Below are 23438 nucleotides of genomic sequence, written 5' to 3'. Positions count from 1 at the left end.
CATTGACTGGAGCCAGCTATTAGGCAGGCTTTTGCCTCATGGGCCATGTAACTGATGTGGGACTATAGCGCAGCTCCTTTTGGCTGCAGTTGTGCATGACTCTCTCTTCCACTCTGGACTCCCGTTACCATGGGGTAATGCTCCAGTGGGGGAGCAGACCACTGGCCTGCAGACCCTGGTGTGAGGAACCTTGGAGTGTAAGAGATGCAGTGGCATTGCACTGCAGATACGTGGGGTTCTGCTGCAGGGTGAGAGGCGCACAAGGATCTGATGTGCATAACACACAAAACTCAAACAGTCTGCATCTTTGGTCCAGTAAGAAATTCCTGAGTTTGTAAACTTGCCAGTTTTAATTCATTGTGAGAGCTATAGAAATTTACATGCATTTGATGTAAGAGAGGAAGTCCTCAGTGAATCATGCTGTTCAGAATCTGGGGAAGACAAGTGAGTAAAAATCTCACAGTGTTATACTTGCATGGTCCCTAATTTGCTTGTGCCTAAAGCTGACCCAGCTGATGAGATGCAATAGCATGAGATCACAAATTATCTTGATAACTCTATCTAAATGTAGGGAAGGATTGCTGTAGGCAGACCTTTGTATTTCTGTTCAGGTATCCACTCTGCAAAAGCACTAGCAGAAAAGCAGTCACAAGTGAATTAATAGCAACATACTGCTACCAGTCCACATTTTGCTTCATCTACTTCAGTGTAGCAAAATCACAGAATCATTAAGGTTGGGAAAGACCTTCAAGATCATCTGGTCCAACCATCCCCCTACAACCAGTGTCACCCACTAGATGATGTCCCTAAATACCATGTCCAAACTTTCCTTAAACATTCCCAGGGATGGTGACTCCACCACCTTACATATCTATTCAGATGTTCCTTGCATTCTTATTACCCGATTCTAAATTGAAGAAACAAATCAGTAGTTTTAGTTATTTTTCTTTTGAAAGTGCTATGCCTAATATACTCTTATTGGTTCCACATAATAGTCGTCACCAGCTGTAGGTAAGCTGGACTGAACATTGCTCTGAGACAAACTTCATTGGTAAAGAGAACAAATAACGCCCCATGCAATACAAACATGAACATGCTGATAAGAAATATAAGGGAATTTGCTAGTGTTATTAAACTTAGGTATCAGTCTCAATCAGATTAATCTGGTACTCTCTTCCTTTTCTATATGCTCAGGGAATAGAAGCAGACATTTCTGAAAACTTCTAGAAGACACTTTGCTTAAATTAGATACATGCTTTTCTACATGTAGCATGTAGTGAGTCTGTGGGCCTCAGTACCCTCATACACTGTTCAAGAAAAGGATATCAAAAACTTTGGATGATGCAGCATAATCAGAACTGGAGTAACTTGACATCAACTTGTCTCAACTTGCATCTCACCATTTACCTAGGGGTAAATGCGACTCACTCCTGCTCTTATCTTTTAGATTTTCAAATGACTGGGGCTCTTTGGTGCACATGGATTATTGGAGTAATGCAGACTTTGCTCCTTATATTATTTCTCTGCTTGATTTTACATAACAGTGACTAAAACATTCACAGACTTCCTATCCCAGGAACAACAAATGTTTCTTTTCAGTCCCCTGACTTTTAACATGCATTGTAGTAATCTACATACCAAGAATGGCTACAACAATGTCACTCTTAAGGATTTCAATGGAGCCTCTTGACACAAAATAAAGAGCAGTGAGAACATCTCCACAGTGCACTAAAGTGTCTCCAGGAGGTGCATGTGTTGTCTTAAATTTCATAGCCAAAGCTCGAAGACAGCCTTTACTGGCCCCTCGGAAAGCTTTGCAATTCTGAAGCAAATTTTGGTTGAGGTGCAGACAAATGTCAGCTTGTAAGCATTCTGGAAACCCCTTCAGGACCTGGAAAGACAAGCATAAGGATTTCATATAGATGCTGTGAAAGCTATGTTATATAATCATTTATGTTTTCTTCCTGGACAGGAGGAAAGAAGTGGCATACAAATAGAGGTGGCTTTTAAGGGCTGTCAGAGTCTTACAATTCAACAAGTGCATAGTGTAATCTATATTCCAAAAGTTACACGGTATGAATGTTAATAGAGTTCAAAAGTAGTGATTCCTAAATTCATTATGAAGATTTATTTCATTGCTAAAAATGGTATCAAGATATATATGAATGAATATACCGCAGTAAAATAACAAATAAGACAAATAAGTATTTCACCTATTCAGACTGTATGTATCTAGTTCCTTTTTATCATTTATAAAAGTACTACATTTAATATAAGAGGATTTTGTTGCTAAAATAACTGTTATTTATAAAATCTACCTGTGAAAAGCTATCTGAATGAGATCTGAGATATTTTTCAGAAGGGCGAATTTTAATGAGATTTTCATGTTAAATATATTCTGTTTGTAAGTGTATAACATGTATTTTTATCAGAAAAACCAACACGTGTCACTGAAACAATGATGTTATGCAGATTTACATAGGCAGATGATTAATTCTTTGAACAACAGGGCTAGTTGCTATGGTCCTTGTTCATCTCTACAACAATGGGAATTTGCCTGAAGTAGAACCACAGGCTTCCTCTTGGGTACCATGGTAACATGCTAATTTTGTTTAGAAGAAAAAAAGTAATCTATTTGCAAGGTTGTCATTATGTCTGAAATGATCCTAAACAATTTAGAAAAGCTTACCTCTGTTTCTTTGAGTCAATGAACATTTCTGCAAATGACTTCTATGGGAGTGCTGCCCACCTCATGACTCTATGTTCTCTGTTCAGAAATGGGGCTGACACATTATTATGTACCACCCTTTCTGTCATTTAAATCCTATTGTCTCTCTCAATGATGTTAATGGGTCGTATGCTTACCCTGGAAGTGCAATGGGACAGACTATATCTGTTGCATATTTCTAAGGACAGAACATGAACTGATGCTACCAGTCATGAATAATGTGAACAGGATGTGACTTTTTGTTATCAGAGCAGTCTATCAATTCATTTCTGTTTATCCTGTATCCTGCACAGAAAAAATATATACAAGATGCATTCATTTGTTGCTATATTTGTTCTTACTTCAGCACAATAAAGGTCTGTGCATTCACTCTTCTTGCATAAATATATTCACATCTCTTGCTAATGGAGAAGATGAACACATTTCTGATATGAGGCTTTTTTCCACGCAAGCCAAGCTATGATTTATAAATGAAATATTAGTACTTTTAACTGAGTTTAAAATGTTTCTATGATTGCTAATGGAAATCAATGCTGTGAAATAACGAACACAATGTTATAACACACATACATACAAAACTTTTGTGAGTCATAGGGCATTATCACATGAAATTAATACATCCTCAGAAAAAGCCAGCATTCAACAACAATAAGCAAAAGAAAACATGATAAATGAAAAGTTTCTATGTTACCATTCTGTTTTTGATATCTCTTACACTACTAGAAATATATTAGTACGGAATTACTCTGTTAATTTTAATGTACTTACATTTGAATAAAAACACTGTGGATTGTAGCAATTTATTTACTGAATGATAATGAGAAACTGATAACTAAATTTGTCTGGTCAATGAGACAACTGGGGAAAAGTTGCAGGTGTTTATTTTGAAGTTATTCTCAAGGCATGTCAGTAAAAAAGACCTATTTTGAATTATTTATTTATTTTCTTATAACTGTATCTGAATATAATTTAGAAGAGCTCCATTTTTTATAGGATGTAAAATATGAAGTGCATTTTCTATTCAGAGATACAAGAAATGGTATTTGAATTGTTAGGAACTCAGGAGTACAGTTTAGGATAAATTGTATTCATTTTTCACATCAGCTTCTGTTTATCTCATTTATCAAGGGATTGCACTTTACCATTAAGCAAAAAACATGCAGACCATGTGTGTTGGTTTATATTTCTGAAGATACTTTGGGGATATCTTTAAGAAACAATTATTTTCATAACTAATTTATGCTTAATATGAAACTGTTCTAAAATCATCGCATATTAGTTAATAGTTACTTAAATACCAATAACATCTGAAAGATACTATCCTCTATTCAAGCATCTGTGATGAAAAAGTTCCTGCTCCGTGGAGCTTACACTCTAGAACAGTTATACATCAGAGAGGAAGCACATTTACTCCTTAATACCACAACTGTCTAATGTTTGGAATGGTGACAGGCACCCAAATAACATTAATTTTCAATGGAGTTTTGGAGATTACTCCACTAACGTAAGCTTGGAAATGCAAGAAAAAAGCTGTTTTGAAGATAAATTTGTTAAAACATTGCTATATACTACATTACTAAAAGGAGCTTACCATATTGCTCACATAGTATGCAGTGAGGTATCAAATCCAAGTCCCATAGCTGATGATATATAGAATAAGATGTTTCCAAACTAAATTTTATGTTGTGCAGTATGGACAACATCTTGTCAATCCAAGCCTCCGTGTACATTTCCAATATTCAGATTTTCATTACTTTGAGAAAAAAAAAATCTTATTCACCAATTTTAGCTTGTGTTAATAAGGAATTATCTGATTCTCAGAAATATCTTTGTGTGTGTACAGCAGGAAAAATTGCATTGAAAAATCATGTTCTAACAATGTGAGAATCAACATCAGTATATCATATGTACATACTGACAACTCTAAATATTAGAAAATTGTCCATCCATTCTTCAAAATCATGAGATTGTCTTAAAAATAATACAAAGCTAAATACTGTATTTCACTTCTTTTTATTTGTTGCAAGCTTTTTGAATTTTTAAACACATTTAAGTCATATTCCAATGTAACAAGAAAAATTTAATACACACTTTTTAAAAAATAAAAGCCAAAATAATCATGAAATTGTATGAATGCAGGACTAACTGATTCAAAATAAGAGTTTAAAATTTTGAAAATTATAAAGCTAGGAATTTCACTTTAAATAGCATTATTCTCAATGATGAATCCAAAACAAATAAATCACTTGAATAAAGATTTATACAAGTTTAGGTTTCAGTTGCTCCATTCTTTCCTGCTGTGTTTCTGTTGTTACAGTCAATATCGCCTTAATAGTGGTTCCATCTTGCCCTGGTGAGGAAAGTCTTAGATTCTCATGGTTAGAATCAGAATTCATGCATAATTGAAGATACTCAGATGTTCTAAAAATAAATTTAATGAAGGAAAACATGCTCAAACCACCGCTCACCAAATAAAATAAAATAAAATAAAATTAAATTAAAAAAAATATGATGCTGTGACCAAAGGCTCCTGTTGTTTCTCTTTGATAGTTATGGAGTCCAAGTACACTTGCCTCTTCCTGTATGGAATGAAACTTATTCCATGTCAAATAATGTTGGTTTATCTATTTGACATGCTTAGAGAGGAGGAAAGTATCACTGAGAAGGAAATAAAACATTTTATGTGGAATTCACAATCGAAATTTAGAGATGGTAGTAGGGACGTGATTCATATTGCCTTGAAGAACGTAGTCTTTTATATGTGGAGAGGGAATCCAGCTGCATCAAGTACACTTTTACAAGATGACAATTAAATATCACTCACACATGTATCGGACACATTTGTGACACCAGAATTAGAAACATTTGTACGTATTAACCTCAGACAACTAGCAAACGTTTGGGGCAAAAGATAAGATTCATGACAATTTTTATATTTTTCTCTCCTCAGTTCTGGAACAGGTATTGTCCCACAGAAAATATTTAGACAACATCAAAGGAGAAATAAATCAGAATCTTAACTACAATACTCATCATTAAACATCAAAATATCATCACATCCTATATCAATAGGATCACAGAATGTTTGAGGTTGGAAGGGAGCTCTGGATGTCATTTGCTCCAGCCCCCCCCAGCAGATTGCCCAGGACCATTTCTAGACAGCTTTTGAATCTCTCCAAGGATGGAGACTCTGCAACCTCTCCGGGAAATCTGTGCCAGCACTCAAGTTACTCTCAGTAATAAAACCTGCTTCCTGATGTTCTGACAGGAACATTGTGTTTCAGTTTGTGCCCATTGCCTCTTGTCCACTGGGCACCACTGAAATGAGCCTGGATCCATCTTCTTTGCACCCTTCCTTAAGGCATTTATACAAATGAGTAAGATCCCCCTGAGACTTCTCTTCTCCAAGCTGAGCAGTCCAAGCTCTCTCAGCCTTTGCTAATATTGGAGATGCTCCAGACCCTGCAGTCCAGTAATCAAAGATATTCCTTGAACTCTGCATATAATCTTCAGCTGTCATCCATTTCCTCTGTTGGAGGAATAGGTGGGATCAAACATTAAATGCCAGGCAGCAGTTAAAGAGGGCAAGAGAGAAAAGAGTGTCGTGGATCTGTTTGGGGCCTGTTGAAACTCATTTGAGCTAAGTTTTTCTTGTCCTAGGATCAAAGCCAGACTTATGAGTGGGCAAGAACCCAGCATATAGACGGAAAGATAAAGGTAGACTCCCAAGTTCAGATGACAATTTAAAACAGAATAAACTGAAACCCTGGTCCTTCCCCACATTAGCTCTTTATTACTGCCCTATGTTGAAATGGTTTGGGAAACTATTCCAACCAAAAACTAACCCAGCAAAAAACTGAGCAGCTAAAGGTGCAAAGAAGCTGGAATAAAGATACTTTCTGTCTTCAACCACACATACTTATTCTCTATTTACATCCCATCTGCATAATACAAATCTCAGGACACTGGTGTCACTTACTGCTGAATTAAGTTCCTGAACAGTTTAAAGAAGAAATTTTGAACTACTTACAGAGAACAAACCCATGCCTTGGAGAGATCATTCTAATGAGGATTTATATTCAAAATTAACATTTTTCTTTGTGTTCTGTAAGAATGAGTGAAATTAATTCATAGTAATTAATATATTTGTTGAAATAACCTATGTCTCCAGTTTTTATCTTTCTCCCACCTAATTTTAGCATTATCTGAAACTCTTTAGCTGGAAAAATTGCATAGATTTTGAATTAGGATCTCTGTCCCCTAGTGGCTGTCCCCCCAAGAGGGAAAGAGTAGTGCAGGATTTAGTTCTGTTATAAAGGTATGACTTTCAGATTTTAATAGCAGCTTCATCTAGGCAAAGCCTCTATGTAATTCAACCTAGTTCTATTTCTAGAGAGAATTTACTATTTCCGTGTTAGCTAATTACAGAAATCAAGTATTTCTATAAGCAGAAGGCTGAAGTATTTCCAAGGGCTTTCACCATTTAGAAAAGAATAAACAAGGTCACAGGTGGTGATAATTCTGTTTCAGTAGCTCTTGGACTCCTACAAAGAATAAGAATTATTTCTGATGATTCTTCTTTGTACCAGAAAATACTGCAGTCAGATTTTATTTTATTTTTTTGGCAGGATATGAAGGAGGTCCTTACAACAGTTGAGAGAGAAGTTGTGATGATGTGCTAATTCACTTTTCAATGAGATTTGATGGCTGACAACCTTATCAAGAATTAGTTTCTTCTGCTTTCACTCATTGGCATGAAACAGATTTGTGTGAAATTACCGGAGCTGCAGTGGATCATTCTTCGTCTTACCAAACTTTCTGAGTACATCTGAAAGGTGATTTCTGAGATGTTACATTACTGGATGAAGAGGACAGAAAATGCTTTCAGCTTCCTCAGAAGTTGACTCTTTCATCAGACAAAAAGGTGAATGTCTGCACAAGCTGGAAGTAAGCCAGATCCACATATTTCCAAAAATGGTGATGATAGTTGGAAATTTATCAATTGCTCTTGTTTTGAGACATCAGACCAAAAAATACTATTAAGAGAGAAACTGTTAAAAGATCACTTTGCAAATAGATTGACATTCTTGAACCTCATATTGTTTATATGAGATCTTCTTTCCCATAACTTGATTAAATGCATGTTTTTTAAGTAGTCTTGTTACAGAAAAAGAAAGAACAGCTTTACATAAACAAACAGCTTTACATACTTCATATCTGAGGTACTTTTTGGTAAGCTTATGTCGTATGATTTCCATCATGACATAGAGGCAAGTAACAGTGCCACTTTTCATTGTGATTACATATTCCCTCTGTGTAACCAAGTACTACTAGTTTTTGTTCCAAACACTTCTAATTTGGATTACTCTTCTGATGTTATAAGCAACATTGCTATTTTTGAAATTTTAGTTTACTTTCCTGTCTTTCTGTTTCAAAGATACTGCTGGCAATAGTTGTATTGGTAGATTTGTTTTGGTCGTAAGAAGGGATTACAGTAGAGACAAAAGCAAGAATTACAAAGTGTGGTGGTTTCATACAGTGACCAGTGTCCAATTTCTTACAAAAGAAGCCTTACCAAAGCAATGATGAACCTGCCTTTATTTGATAAAGTGGCGTTGCTGGTTCTGAACTTTCAAGATAGCTGTGTGTTCTGCTGTACTTGCTTGATGGCTGAAGCCAGTTACAAGTGTAAAAACAACCATTTGTATGGAACCTTGCTAGAGGAAGGTTCCATAAATTTATATGTAAAAATGTTGACTTGCTCTCTCCTTTCATAGTACCAAAGCCCAAACGAAAAATGCAGCTGTCCTGCATCCTAAATTTTAATTAACTTACATTTGGCTAAACACTTTCTAACTTGTCCCAATGATTTACTTTGAACTTTTTTTTCTTTTTTTTTCCTCTCTTTTTTTTTTCTTAAGGTAAAATAAACCAATAAAGCTATTCTGATGCACAGAAGATCCATGGAAAGAAAGGGGCAGTTTATAAATAATACATGCATAACTTAAAAAAGGATCTCAAACACTAAATATGTTATCTTTTTAAAGAAAGCATCACAGACATGCTATTATCAGTGCTGGACTGATAATGCTGGAATGAAGTAGGGAAAAGAAGGCAAAGAGAATTTAGGAAAAACAGAACAGGATAATTTAAAAAAAGAAAAGTAATTGAATCTTTGAGACTGGTGAGATATTTCATGAAACAATATACACTGTAAATAATTTCCTTGGAATTTAACTTTGCCAGTGTATACCACAGGGATATGATTTAAATTATGCTTATTCTGTAGACTCAAGATTCTTATCCAGATTAAAATAAATCCCAAATCCTGTTTATCCAGTCCATGCATAATTATGTGGAACTGTTTTTTATCAAAATACATTATGCAATGAAACAGAATCAAAGAGATGTAGAAATGAAGTGGAGGGGAACAAATGTACAAATAAGCAATGTTCTCAGGATATTTCAACAGCAAATTTTTAAAGCTACTTTTAAGTTTAGCCATTTCAAATAAAAAAAAATATTATCTTCTGATTTTCAATGTAAAGTATAGGACTTTTTTAAGAAAGCAAGGTTATGTAATTTTAATACAGTATTATTCCTGAGTTTATATTTTTTCCACATTTCCTGATTTATTATGTATACTACTGATGATAATTAAAAGCATCTTTTGAAACATGTTTTCTAGTATTATTTTCATATATATATGTGTATGTGTATACATGGTCTGTACATATATATATAGTAAGTTATTCATGCATTTCGTATTTCAAAGGAGAAAGAGGATTGAGTCTTCTAATTTTACTCAATTTTCAGTAATGAAATGAAATGAAAAAGAAAGATTGGATCAAATTCTGCCTTCAGATATTTGTAAAAAACTCCTAGTAAATATCAACAGGAGTCAAACACATTTGTCTGAGGGCAGTATTAGCCCTTTGGTGTGTAAATGCAAATATTTCATGCAAAATTAAGTTCTCAATACCACATGCAAGTCCATTCATATGCACATGGCTTATAGCTGAGAAAACTTCATTGATGCTTGTGCTAACATGCATATATGGTTGGAACTAAGAGCATTCACACAAAGGATAATGCAGAATGATCAGCATGGCAACTTTGTCAGTGACATTCCTACAGAGCAACTATCTAATGCAAACCAATATGCACATGACCTTTTTTGGGCAGAAAAGCATGATTTGAGTTGTGGGGTAAAACAGTGATTAATAAATGCGGTTAGATTAGCATTTCTTAATACCTAATTTTAGTAGCCATTTTGCCCCACATCTGATTCTACTTGGATTATATTCCTTCACTAACTACCCTTTCGTCATGCAAAAAAAATACAATTAAAATTAGAAAGCACTGAACAAGCTCTAAACCCAACAGATAACATGGATATTCTCCACACTTTATACTGGAATTAAATTTGATATAAATACCTCCTGCTCTTACCAGTGGGTGGTGTTATTCCATGTATTTAGGTATGAAGCAGACAGGAAAGAGATAAATCTTTCATAAGTACAAAATAAATCAGACAATTATCATATTATCCTTGCACTAAGTGTAATATATTCAAACTCACATTTTATGAAAATTGAGTGCCATAAAACCTGAGGGTTAGAATTGTGAACTCAGCAAGAGATAAAACATAACAAGATGCTAAACTTGATTTTTTTCACATTTTATTTTTTTAAAAAAAGCCTCCATACTGCCTCACAATCATACTTCAGAATATGGGCTATTAAATCCATTTAGTTACTCTTTCACATTAATGACAAATCCAAGACTATTTCCATTACACCAATTCCTGCATTATGCAAAGTTTAACCTAACAACATCCACTTTTAATTACTATTTCATGTGAAACAGGTGTTTGTACATCCATTAGTGGTAATGAATTAGTTAAGGCATACATGATTTTGTAATATCTTCAGAAATAATTCAATAAACTACTTTAGGCTTAGGCTGCACCCACCTGCAGCTTAAGGGCCTGATCCTACAAAGTGCTGAGTATCCCATACTCCCATTGCCATCGGAGGGAATTAAGGCCTTTCAGTGCTGTGTAGGATGAAGCTACTGTTGCTGCCATTCACTGCAGTAATCCCCAGCAGAGGCTTATACAAATATCCTTATTCTGTGCTGGGCATAATATCCCTCTGGGGGGGACACTTGTGGAAGTGGGAGGTGAAGCCCAACATATTTAAGCTGTTGTCTTACTTTTAAGATCTGCTTTACTTAATGGTAACCATAAAGTCAGGCTGTCATTGATTCAGCTTTATAAAAGCTTTAAACCAAGACTATAGTTTCTGCTTACAGCAGAAAAGTATACCACTCTAACGGTCTTATTCAGAAACGTATGTATGGATGCCACACGGAAGCTGTTTGAATTTGTCAGAATCTGGGAGGTTGATTTCTAGTTAAATTGTCACCAGAATTTATAGAGTTTTATTGTTTTTGCCAACTTTTTGGAGAGCTCTGCAAAGTCTTTATAACTCAGAATAGCTCTGGAAAGTACTCCTCCAGAGACATGGATTCACAGATACTTATGCTGCTCTGTTCTCTCAGTGTCTTCAAAACTAAGCTAACTTTTCAGAAAAATAGCTGCTATCTTCAGAAAAGAAACCAGAAATATAGATGCTTACTTTTGCTCATTAGAAAATTGTTATTGTTTTTTTTTTAGCTGGCCAAATATTTCTACATAAGGAGCATTTACAGGTTTTTTAATCAATCCCTAAAATCAAACCTCAAGAACAGAAAGTCTTGTACCTTGCCATTTCCTAGAAATGAGGTTCTGTGAATTGCTGAATGATTAGTAGTATTGTGTTGACTTTCAGTATACAATTATGTGATTATGAATGCAAGCTAGATACTGTTTGAAGTGTTTGGATGATCAGAGTATTTCTCTCGAAAATAGCAGTTGACCCATCTGCCTGATCCTTTCTTCCACCCACCGCCAATATATCTGATGTAAATTACATGATAGGATTTTGTAAAAGAGTTGATGGCTGCAGGCTTTCTACAAGGGTAATGCTGTAGATACCAATAAAGGTATTATTGTTTTATACTGGCAGTGCAAAATCAGACCAAAGAACAAACAAATTTCTGAATCACCTATGTATGCAGCAAGCCCACTATTTTTTTTCTTGTCTTAAGCTTATAATAGTCCACTGCAATTCTCATTTTCCTATGCACAATAAGAGTTCAGATTTCTGCTATAGCTTGTAATAATCTAAGCACCTAAATGTTTTAATGCCAACTTTGAAATGGCTTGATTTTCAATAATTGCTTTATATCCATCTTCTAAAACTCATACTGATAAAGTTAAATAATGAAAACTCACGATCACTTTCTAAATTCACATCCATTCATCTATTCTTCAGCACCCATGCCTGAAAACCAGAACAACATACCATGTTCATGTCAATGCCATTGGTGTACGTCCACGCATGCTGGAAGTATTCCTCAAGTCGCTGCCGCAGAGGATTAGGGATTTGATGAAAGCGTATAAACTCCTTTACTCTCAGCATCTGCATGTGATATCGTGCAGTTCCCGAATAGAGTCTTTGGATTATTGCAGATACGTTTCCAAAAATACTCGCATACATTAATGCTGGATTAAATAGAAACAAAATGTGCTTAAGTTCTATCATTGGATTTTGCAGGTGATGCAACAGCGCACAGTAGTGAACTTTGTAGACATAACAGCTCAGGCAAGACTAGTAACACTTTCAAAGATGTGGATTTGAATTACTTGAAGCTTTTTATTTATTTGATTATATCAGAACCAACTCTGCAGAAGAAGCTTAAATATTAAATGGTAATCAAGATGGCAATATTTTTCTTTGGAGATTTGTAGCCTTGAATTTACTGCTGTAAGTTAGGTTCATCTGATTTTACATACTTTGGTAGAGGTAAGAATTAGGAACTAAGGCTAAGTACAAAGTTAAGAACAAAGGGCAGAGGTAAGAAAGTACACATAAATTTATATCTCAGGGTTTAAAAAAAAATATTTAAAAACAGTCAGTTAGTTAGATACATGCTCATAGACCTTAAAAAATTGTAGCTTTTTTCTAATAACTGCTTTAGGTTGGTTCAGCAATCTAAGAATCTAAGAAACATTGATACCTCAGGCTTCCTGACACTGCATGAGTCATCACAACATATTTTCACATATAACTGTTGCTTTCCTTAGGAATTTGCCTCTCCAGCTGCATGCTTATAATTTTATTAGCTTAGACTTTGTTATTTGCTCAAACACTGCAAAATAACAACAACAACAACAACAACAATAATAGTAATAATAATAAACTACTTACAGCCAATCAACATAACACAGATGGAGAAGATTTTCTCTGAGTTGGTGTTTGGAGACACATTTCCAAATCCTACACTTGTCAGACTGCTGAATGTAAAATAAAGTGCTGTAACGTATTTGTCCTTGATGGATGGTCCAGAGCTTGCATCACTCTTATTGTAATGCTTTCCTAATTGTTCTCCTAAAGAATCCAACCAGCCAATCTTATGTGCCAGGTAAGGTCTTTCTACATTTCCAATGGCATACCAAATGCAAGCAAGCCAGTGTGCAATTAGTGCAAATATGCACATAAGGAGCATCAGAACTGCAGCACCATATTCTGAATATCTGTCCAATTTCCGTGCTACCCTCACCAAACGCAGCAGTCTAGCTGTCTTCAGAAGACCTATTAATGTTGTTGTCTGTAAAAAAAGATATAAATTGAAAAAGATTTTCCCTGTTAGCAAACGTACTCACAATTAGTTGGCATGAATAAACCAGTGCAAATTCCATTATTTTTGGGGAACAGACAAAAGCAGTAAAGTAACCCTTTTCAATGTCATCTTGATTGCATTTTCTTGCAAACTCATTGCATTTTCTATCAAATTCATTACAAAAACAGTGAAGAAAACAATAAGCAATGCACATTTTAAATTAAGGTATATTGACAGTTGTGATCATCTTTGCTTTTGAATATTATTCTTGATCTGGTCTCTTAAATCTGCCCTAATGGATTTAAATGATCCATTAAATCAATGACGTTTTGGTATGCTAAAGTTTCTAAGTTACCAGAAATATTCATAATTATATCATTGGCCTTGTAGGTAGTTAATATTTATGGTATTTGAACAAAGGTGTGTGACTATTTGATCCTAACTTGGAGACTTCTTACAATGCTCTGCTATACATGTTCTAGAAGAGAAGAGGAATAGAGCAGAAATGACCCCAAACGAATAAATATCTTATTCTGCAAATATTGTTTCTGTCTGGAATGCTCAGAACAATGTACTCAGGTAAAAGAAGATGAGCCATTATGCAAAGAAAATCACCGAAAGGTTACTGTTGCCACACTCCAGATTAATATTCTCTACATCCTTCATTCTGCAACTTGCAGGTGTAGTGGTAGAGGTCACTAATAAAAGTACTACACATTTTAAAAAGAATATGGGTCAGATATAGGACAGGAATATTTTCCAAGCATTTTAGTGCCAATCAGCATCATGATTGATTGCAGTCCCTTTGGGGTTCTGATCTTTCTAAAGAAATCTAATGCTTAGTAATGTAAATTCACAATTTTCAAATCAATCTGTGAAGCTTTGCAATACTTCTAAATTCCTTGTAAAAGACATTGACAACATTGTAAATAATAACTACTGTATTTCAAAAATAACTTTACCATTTTCTTACCATTAAATCTAAGCATATATTAAAGTACAGTAAGTGTCAGGATACGTTTAAAATGTTTTTACTTCCTTTTTTAACATGCATGTATATTACATTGCACTTAATAACTGGAAAAGTTTTCTGAGTTGTATAAAGCACTCTGATGGTAGTATGCGTCACATGGAAGCTTTCTTTCAATGTGTACTAGACTTGTAGTTATATTTTATTAAATCCTTGTATATTCACCATGTTTCTGAGTAAAATTCCAAAGCCCTTGGAACAAAAACAGATGCTTTCTTGGCTGCATTTGTCAGCAGAAAGCTGAATATATTTATAACATGTAATTTTCTCATATTAGAACAATATATTTTGAAAATTTAGTGGTAATATTAATTAAACCACTGCTATATGTGATAGTGAGAGATGCCAAAAATGAGGGAACTGGCAGCTGAATTAAAATCCATTCATTGTTTAATAATGAAGTAAAAATCATCCTTGTGACACCACCACCTATCTTATAGTTATTTTCCTTATCAAGTGTGCACCTTGAAAACACATTAAACACTATAACATGGGACAAATATGCAAGCAAAGCCAATGTTTAATTGTCTGTATTTTCTGAGTAAATGAGCAAGAGGATAATATACAGTAAAACTGGGTAACACTCTGGTTAACCTAACATCATGAAGAATAATTTCATAGGGAATTTCTATAAAGAAGGCTGTTTTATTGATTGTGACCTCAATAGACTGAGACACCACATATCCTTCAAAAACCTATGCCTAAGTTGAGCTTCAGCATGTGAATATCGTCATTAGGTACTTTTTTTGTACGGTAGGTCAGGCTTTAATATTTATGATCCCTTAATGACAAAAGTAAACTTTAAAAAAGATAATATTTGTCCTAGTGAGGCTGTTGAAAGCATTCTATTACAGATGTAGTTATATCTTTACACTATGCAAGATGCAACATTTTCTTACAGCACCCCTTAAAAAGATCTGTAGGTAGATTGTGAATCCCAAACACGTCAACAATGTTCCACCCCATTCTTAAGATAAGACTTGCTAATATTATGCAGCCTCAATATCAGCTGCATGCTTAGATATTGCACTCGTGTGAGACCTGGTATATGCCAGAGGTATATAACACAAGCAAACTCCAGGTCTGCAGGGTGAAATCAGCACTGAAGGGAACCAGATATGTTTTAAACTATCAAGAAACTGATCTTGAGTTTGTGCTTCCTTTAACTCAGTCGAGACTTGGAAATACTGCTGACAGTAGAGGTGGAAAGCATGATCCAGAGTTTTTGGTGTGCTTTTATATGCTGTCCACTTCTCAGTGTGGATATAGAGTTCACAAAGTACAGTCTGCCTCTGATGTGTCATTTGCACAGGGACAGACGTACTTGGTGTCAGAACTATGCCTCATGCAGCTTAATTTCCTTGGTGTGCTGGGAATACTTCACTCAGCATGGCACACAAGGAGGCAGAAGTCCGCTCCGTCTGCTTTACCCATTCAGTTCCAGCAATTAACATCTGTAAATAGCAACCTGATTGATGATTCTCTGTTCTCTGAATTGCTTGCTGCCCTATTTTCATCATACCTGGCTTTATCACTTGGACGACAAGTTCAAGGGTTGCTGGATACCCAGCATCAGGATTTTTTTTTAATTATTATTATTATTTTTTTTCAGTAGCAACATTTACTGTAGGCTGGAAGTATATAAGAATCTCATAACTACTGAAACTGTGAATATGGAATGGTAGAAGATGGAAAAAGGTTAATTTCCCCCCACTATAATATATTCAGTGCAAACAGCATTCCATTTACCTAAGGCACTTAACTGTATATACAAACTGGAATTCATTAAGACCACAGAATATATTTAAATGCTTTCAGAATCTAAAACCCCTATAGACATTGAAGAAGTTTTTTTCTTTATTGGTAAGATTTATTACCAAGATGAAGGTTTTAGGGTAATATCAATTTTAAATATATTCTGTGGAAAGATACATTGTAGATTCTCAAATGTACTTATTTACCACAAATAAACCAAATTATTGAGAAAAGTAAAAAAGAGTAGCGCAGTTTTCTCTGTTACGTTTACATATCCCATTCTGCTAACCTAATTTTTTTTAACCAATATAGGCAACATAATTTTGATATTTTTGCCCTGTTTGGTTATTGCATTACCTGTCCTTTCAAAACAGTTTTGATATTTTCCAGCTATAGTACAGAACAGAGACCTGGATTAGAAGTGTATATATGTATATGGCAGTAATTCTCTATAGTGATTCTCGTTCCAGTTACAACTGCAGCTCTTCCCATATAAAAGTTCCCCAAAAGAGTATAATATTTTTTATTTTTTATTTTTTAAAAGGAAGGAAAAATAATAACTGATAATTTCAGAAGGGTGTGAAAATACATAATCTTTATCTTTTTATTGTGCAGTGAGAAAATAACACAACTTCTTTAAGAAAACATTCAAAGTAATAATTGCTTCAGCAATGGTTTGAAAGCAAAATTGTCCTAAATGAATCCTCATCCACATATGTTCCTCGAGACGATCTTCTTTGTGCCATATTTTGTTCTTAATAACTTTTTTAAGAACAATACTTTAAATTGCAGACTCTGTATAGACTTATAGTAAAGATTTTGACCCTATAACTGAACATACTCATAGTGCAGACACTATAAATTTGCAGACAGAACACCTCCCAGTAAAAGAGACACGATGTGCCTGAGGAACTGCTGCTCATTTTTCAAATGTTAATAATATATAAATAGATATTTTTCCCCTGGTGTAAATGATTTTTTTTTAACTCTAGTAATAGAACAAAAAATAAAAAATAAAAGCCATACATCATGCCTACAATGGTTCTTTCACATCTACATGGTTCTTTGCATGAGCTAAGTAACAGCAAAGAAGACATTTCATGTGATCATAGAATATCCCAATTTGGAAGGGACTCACAAGGATCATCGAGTCCAGCTCCTTGCCCTACACAGGCCCTATGTCTTGCCCTACCCAAAAATCAGGCCCTATGTCTGAGAGTGTTGTCCAAACACTTTTTGAACTCCGTCAGGCTCATTGCCGTGACCACTTTCTTGGGGAGCCTGTTCCAGTGCCTGAACGCTTTCTTGGTGAAGAACTTTTCCCTAGAAGGAACCCTAGCCTGAACCTCCTCTCTGCAAAAAGTCATTTACAATTGGTGACTTTCTCACTGATGGAGAAATCTTTACTTTTGCTCTAGATTTTTTTTTCTTTCTTTATAACATCCATTATCATTAATGCATATGTCTTTAATGCCTTCTCTTTTTTGCCTCTTTTTTTTCAACCAAATAACCCACTGACGTGTACAAGTAGCTCAAACTGTCTCTTCCAGTGTGCACTTGCTTACACGGTATTTCATCTGCCAGGGTTCTTTCCAGCTTCCTGGTGTTGTAAGGTCCTCAGTTTCTCAATATTTTCTTGCACCTAAAATTTTTTGGTAAAACAATTACCATCATTCTACCTTTCTTGCAGACTGCAAATAAATCTATGAAGCATGAGTAGTATGGTATCAAGTACAGTTAACTCTTTTCTCTCTGATACAAATCCCTAACACATTCCAGAATTTAGCTTTTCATTTTAAATGAAGGAAGAGGGAAGGAGATGTTAAAGTCCATTGATCGGTGGTGCTGCAGTTAGGACTATCAGGTTCAGTCTCCAATTCTAGAACTGTGGGACTTTTCTTTTTGTTTTGCTTTATCAGATACACTATATAAGTGAAGACATGTCAAAACTTAGAGAGGAACATCAGTGCTTTGAGTTATATGTCTCCCTTTCATCCAAACCCCATCTATTTTCTTGTTCTATTGCTACCAATAGAAGACACTTTCACCCTTACATTTTGTGAGTATACTGGATATACCAATATATACCAATATATTCAATGTATTTATTTGTATGTCCTAAGGCAGCAGTTTTCCTGTTGATGTTCTGTAAAATAGTTTTAATCACTATTATTTGTAGAAACAGAAAAAGTGAAAGCCTTCATAGTTTATTTTATTTTATTTTTATATTTCAGCTGAGTGTTATGTCTGACCTCAAATAAAACAAAAAATATGAAAATTATGTTGCTGAAACCATTACCATCATTTGTCAGTATATTTTACTGCAGTAAGTTCTAGATGAAAGGGAAGAAACTCTGGTTTTCTATTATTTTTTTTCTTTTTCTGTTTTTCTCTGAGATGAGCAGCATAATTAAAAATAAACTACCAAAAGAATAGAAAGTAAAAAGTCTATGTATCCATTATTTTATCTTCATAAATATCAGGAATGTCACTTAATATTTAAAACACACACACACAAAAGGCAATAGTTTATTACTAGCCATAATAATTTTAAGAGTCTTTTTAAACAGAAGAAAGTTCATTTTAAATTCTATTAGTTCTCAGTTTAGAAATTGGAAAGTTAACTCATTTACTCTGTTGCTTTCCTATGGCTGACAAAGTATAGCTGAAATGGAAGCATTCAGATAGTGCCGCTTGTGGTATTTGGATTATTATCTCCTGCCCTTTCTAGACTTGGTTTGATATCAAGGTGTTTTAAAGCTGGGTGAGCACACACAGACCTCTCTTTGGAGCTTATGCTGTTTAACAAAAAGACTGTTCAATACAATTGTTCATGGGGATCTTATTTGAAGAATCTCTAGATAACAAAAAAGAGCTATTTCATAAAAGAGGTAACCCTCATGACAGCAAAAAAATCTATTAAATGAAAAAGTCTTCATTCTAACAGTTTTACATTTGCTTCCTCTAAGTAAACTATCAAAAAGGGATTTCTGTGGAAATATTATAGTTAGCAATATAGGAAGCAAAACTGCAGTAAGTAGAGGCTTAGAGAAAGTGATCGACATATTCAATACCATGAATGAGAGAGAGAAGTCATTATGGCATGATGAACTGGTCATAATGCATATAGTTTCATTGCTGCTTAGGTAAAAAAACTAGTTTTTCCCAATAGTGAAACTTCAATTAACAGGTTTGGAGAGAATAAATAATTAATTTACTTATATCTGCAATACTGAAAATGTCATTACAGAATCACAGAATCACAGAATTGTAGGGGTTGGAAGGGACCTCGAAAGATCATTGGGTCCAACCTCCCTGCCAAAGCAGGTTTCTTAGAGCAGGCTGCCCAGGTAGGTGTCCAGACAGGCCTTGAATATCTCCAGAAAAGGAGACTCCACAACCTCCCTGGGCAGCCTGTTCCAGTGCTCCGTCACCCTCACCGTGAAGAAGTTCTTTCGTATGTTGGTGCGGAACTTCCTGTGCTCAATTTTGTGCTTGTTACCCCTTGTCCTGTCCCCACAAACCACTGGAAAGAGATTACTTGGTCCAATAATTTCTGATAATTTCCAGGTTTTGATATTTAGCTACTCATCTGTAGAAATGCACCTGTCTTCTACTAATCTTTAATATTATCTTATGTTAAAGCTATCCGTTTAGCGTCAGTTGAGCACCTGGCACTTTACTGTTGAGGATTTCTGTAGCAGGGGAGGGGTGGTAGGATGATGTTTAGGGTATGATGATGATCCAAAGAGCACTCCTTCACTGAGCTTTGGAATTGATCACCGTTGTAATTCATGCCGTTCCACACTTCCCATAGCTGAACAGAATTTTTGGTAGTGATGAGTGCTCACTGATCAGAGAGGGAAGCAGACCACTCTTGCAGGGGCATGATATGGTCCAAGTTAGAAGTAATGACATTGTCAGTATATTTGTTGTTCATGTGCCTGTGCTATCAAAAATGCAGAAAAAAAAAATCCTGAAAGACTGAGATGTATGCCAGACAATGAATGCAAAAGGTGTGCAGACAGTTTCTCTTGAATCTCTGAGCTTTTAAGTCACCTTCTGAATACAAAAGTTTTCTCTTGGTAAGAGAACTATCAACATATTCCCTCTGTCCTTTACTCTTTTTCTTCTTATTTCATTCAATACTGCATGGTATTACCTACTTGCATCTCCAGATTACTCATTTACCTTAAGTATGCATGCTCATGTTCAAATCAACAGGAATATCACAATTGATTGGAATGTTCTTATTGATTTCCATGACTTCTGAATTACATCACTTTATTTATAAATACAGGACACAGGAAAACATTTTCATTAAAAAAATTTTGAGAAAATGAATTTAAGAAAAGCATGACTGACCCTACTTCTGAACTTTTTTAAGACTGAGAAATCTCACATGACTCTCAAGGTGTGTATAGACATGTGCCAGTTGTTTTGCATTGACCCTTAAATACTGTCTTAAGTTTATGTGTAATTTGTGAGAATAGCTAGTGTACACTCAGAATTCACTTCAGGCTTTTGGGGCAGACAAAAAAAATTGCTGGCACAGTAAATGACTTTTATACAAAGGAATTCATTTTCAAATGGAAAAATGTTTTCATATTCTTTATATTATGACACAGACGTATGCAATCAAAGCTCATGCTAAGAATGCTGATTAATTTGGTGTTTTCACCTTTCTCTCCTCAGTTAAGGAGAGGTACATATGGTCAATAAAACTTTCTGTTTCCTGTAAGTCAATATGTGCAAAACAGTATTTTTAAAAAAATGGATTTCTGTCCGTTGAAAAGAAAGAGAATCATATTTTTCTGGGTTTGCTTTCTTTTTTTTTTTTTTTTTAAAAAAAAACTACTTTATTCTATGGATCATGAAAAGAAAAACTACAATTCTTTACTTGTCAGTTCAGTTTTCATCAAAAAATATGTTATTAATTTAGACCTTCTGAAATTAAATAAAAATTCTTTGGAAGGAGGCAGAACTGGGTCAGGCATCGAGAATACAGTGTATGTTTTATATACACCTTTGGGCAATTTAGAGATGCATATATTGAGCACTTTGTTAACCCATTCTACAGATAGGGTGAAGACATTGGTCATGTGAGCTGTCACTCTGGCAAGATTAATAATATTTTCTTTCTTTCTTTTGGTAGTCCATATTCTCGATAAAATTGACAACAGCCAAATCTTTTTGTTAACTGGCAATGACTAGCATACTTTGCACTTCAACTACACTGTTTTACACTGAGTAAACATCTGATCTAAAGATTTTGAACAGAGATAATTTATTTTAATACTTTAATGCCAACACAATACTTATGCATTATGGGCAATTTTTACAAAATCAGCGGCAAGTCAAAAGAACAAAAGTTCTGAAATAAAAATATTTAAAAAAATCCTTTATACGTGTTATATATGTCATTATTTGTAATGGTAGTATCAAATTTGATATAATAAAAAATCAGAAATGGAATTGTTCAACTTTTCTCCTGCCAATGAAAGGCATTGACAAGACAATATTCCTTGACGTAGACAATATTCTACATTATTCTACTAAGGAGGATTTAATTTTAGCTTTAATTTAAAAGATGGAACTACTAAAAAGCTTATTGAGTCGCAAAAAATATATATTTGGATACACAGATCATTGTACTAATGTCAAAACTTAAGATTTAAGATTTCTCATTTATTTAAGCTTACCTCTTCAGAGCCAGAGCCAAAAATCAGCAGGTCAAAAGGTATTGCAGCAACCATGTCAATTAGGAACCAGCCTTTGAAGTAGTGAATTGCTATTTTTGCTGGGTCACTTACCACTTCTTCATTCTGGTTTACATATGTTGTTCTGAAGTTGATTAGAATGTCAATGATAAACATAATATCCACAATTAAGTCTACAACATTCAGTGGGCTGCAAGAATATCCACACTCTCTTCTCTTCCGTTCCTCGCTATCATTCAGAAGGAAGGCAGCGGAGTAAGGGGTGAAGATGGCAGTATATATTACCAGCAGCAAAATGAGCCAGTCCCAGACAGCTTTAAAAGGACTATAGTGCAATATAGTGAACTTGTTGATGCGAGGTGTCTGGAGTTTATATTCTGGTAGAACATCAGCCCCTAAGGATAGGACCTAGAAAAAGAAATATAGCATGTCAACAATCAGGGCAGTGTACCTATTCCCACTTTCAGTAAACTTGGCAAATACAGTAACAAACTTAAAAAGGATTAAACTTAAATTCCTTAGTGTTTTGGTAGACTGAACTTCTGTGGAATTCATCACCTCTGCCAGGCTCAATAAATTCATTGACAATTTTACACAGTAGATTGATTTTTGTTCCCTGTACCACCCACTAAGTGCCATAAAATCTTCATAATTATACACATCATCAAATTCCTTCATCTACCACATGATAACCTTGCCAGTCTGTTCATGGCCAGTGAGAGACTTTTCTTGCTGTGATGTAGTATTTTTCTCTCAAAGCAAAGCTACTATCATTAGCTCAAATGCACTCCAAAAGAGTCTACACTCATTACAAAATGCTTATGCAACCAGAAATCAAGCAGTTGGAGAAAGACCTGTTAGTATACTTGACAGCTATCTCCACTTTGAGTTTTGTGGTGTGAAAAACTTTCAAGCATGGACAAATTTTATTCAGGCTACAGTTAGCATAGCTAATAGTGTGACAAAGAGGGGTTCCACAGAAGTACTGCCTTTTGCTTCACTTCAACTTTCAACACCAATGACTAAAGCTTTTTATCATTCCTTTACAAGAGTGGATTTGTTATCTGTTGGTGTTTTTTAAGTACAATTTCAATTTTATTTGGAAGAGATTATGTTTGTATATACTGCTTGATTTGCTGGCTTTGTAAGTTGAAATGTTTGTTTTGTTGCAAAGAACAAGTATAGAGTGGGCACCAGATAAAACAAACTTCCTCTGGTGCTCCTCCAGTCTGACTTAACTCTGACATGAAGGAATAAAACCTTTAAGAACAAAAAGTTAAATTACATCTTTGCCTCTGCTTAATGCTTGGCCTAGTTATAGAGACCGTCAGCAATGATGCTAATTATTGCCTTCTGTGCTGCAAATGCTTTCCAAATCCTATGGGACTCAGATCATCACTTAATTTTACACAGACCCATGAACAAACATTAGATGGTGACAACCTTCAGTTACTTCCCATTTGGTCAAGTGACATAT

At 34.8% G+C, this 23438-nt stretch overlaps 1 protein-coding gene across 9 annotated transcripts in view; it reads right to left on the bottom strand.

Annotated features, from left to right (window-relative positions):
- Positions 1-23438, bottom strand: part of KCNH7 (potassium voltage-gated channel subfamily H member 7) — a 221402-nt gene that overhangs the window by 28456 nt on the left and 169508 nt on the right. For 8 of the 9 annotated variants that reach the window (XM_066999812.1, XM_013171336.3, XM_066999808.1 and 5 more), the window contains 4 exons: positions 21944-22369; positions 13045-13444; positions 12139-12338; positions 1639-1891 (listed from right to left, as the gene is read on the bottom strand). In XM_066999812.1, coding sequence (XP_066855913.1) covers positions 1639-1891; positions 12139-12338; positions 13045-13444; positions 21944-22369 — 1279 coding nt within the window. The remainder of the gene's footprint in view (positions 1-1638; positions 1892-12138; positions 12339-13044; positions 13445-21943; positions 22370-23438) is intronic. The other variant, XM_066999811.1, reaches the window with a different exon arrangement.

Source organism: Anser cygnoides, chromosome 6, assembly GCF_040182565.1.
Source record: "Anser cygnoides isolate HZ-2024a breed goose chromosome 6, Taihu_goose_T2T_genome, whole genome shotgun sequence".
NCBI classification, from domain to species: Eukaryota; Metazoa; Chordata; class Aves; order Anseriformes; family Anatidae; genus Anser; species Anser cygnoides.
This window is presented reverse-complemented; position numbering and strand designations above follow the sequence as displayed.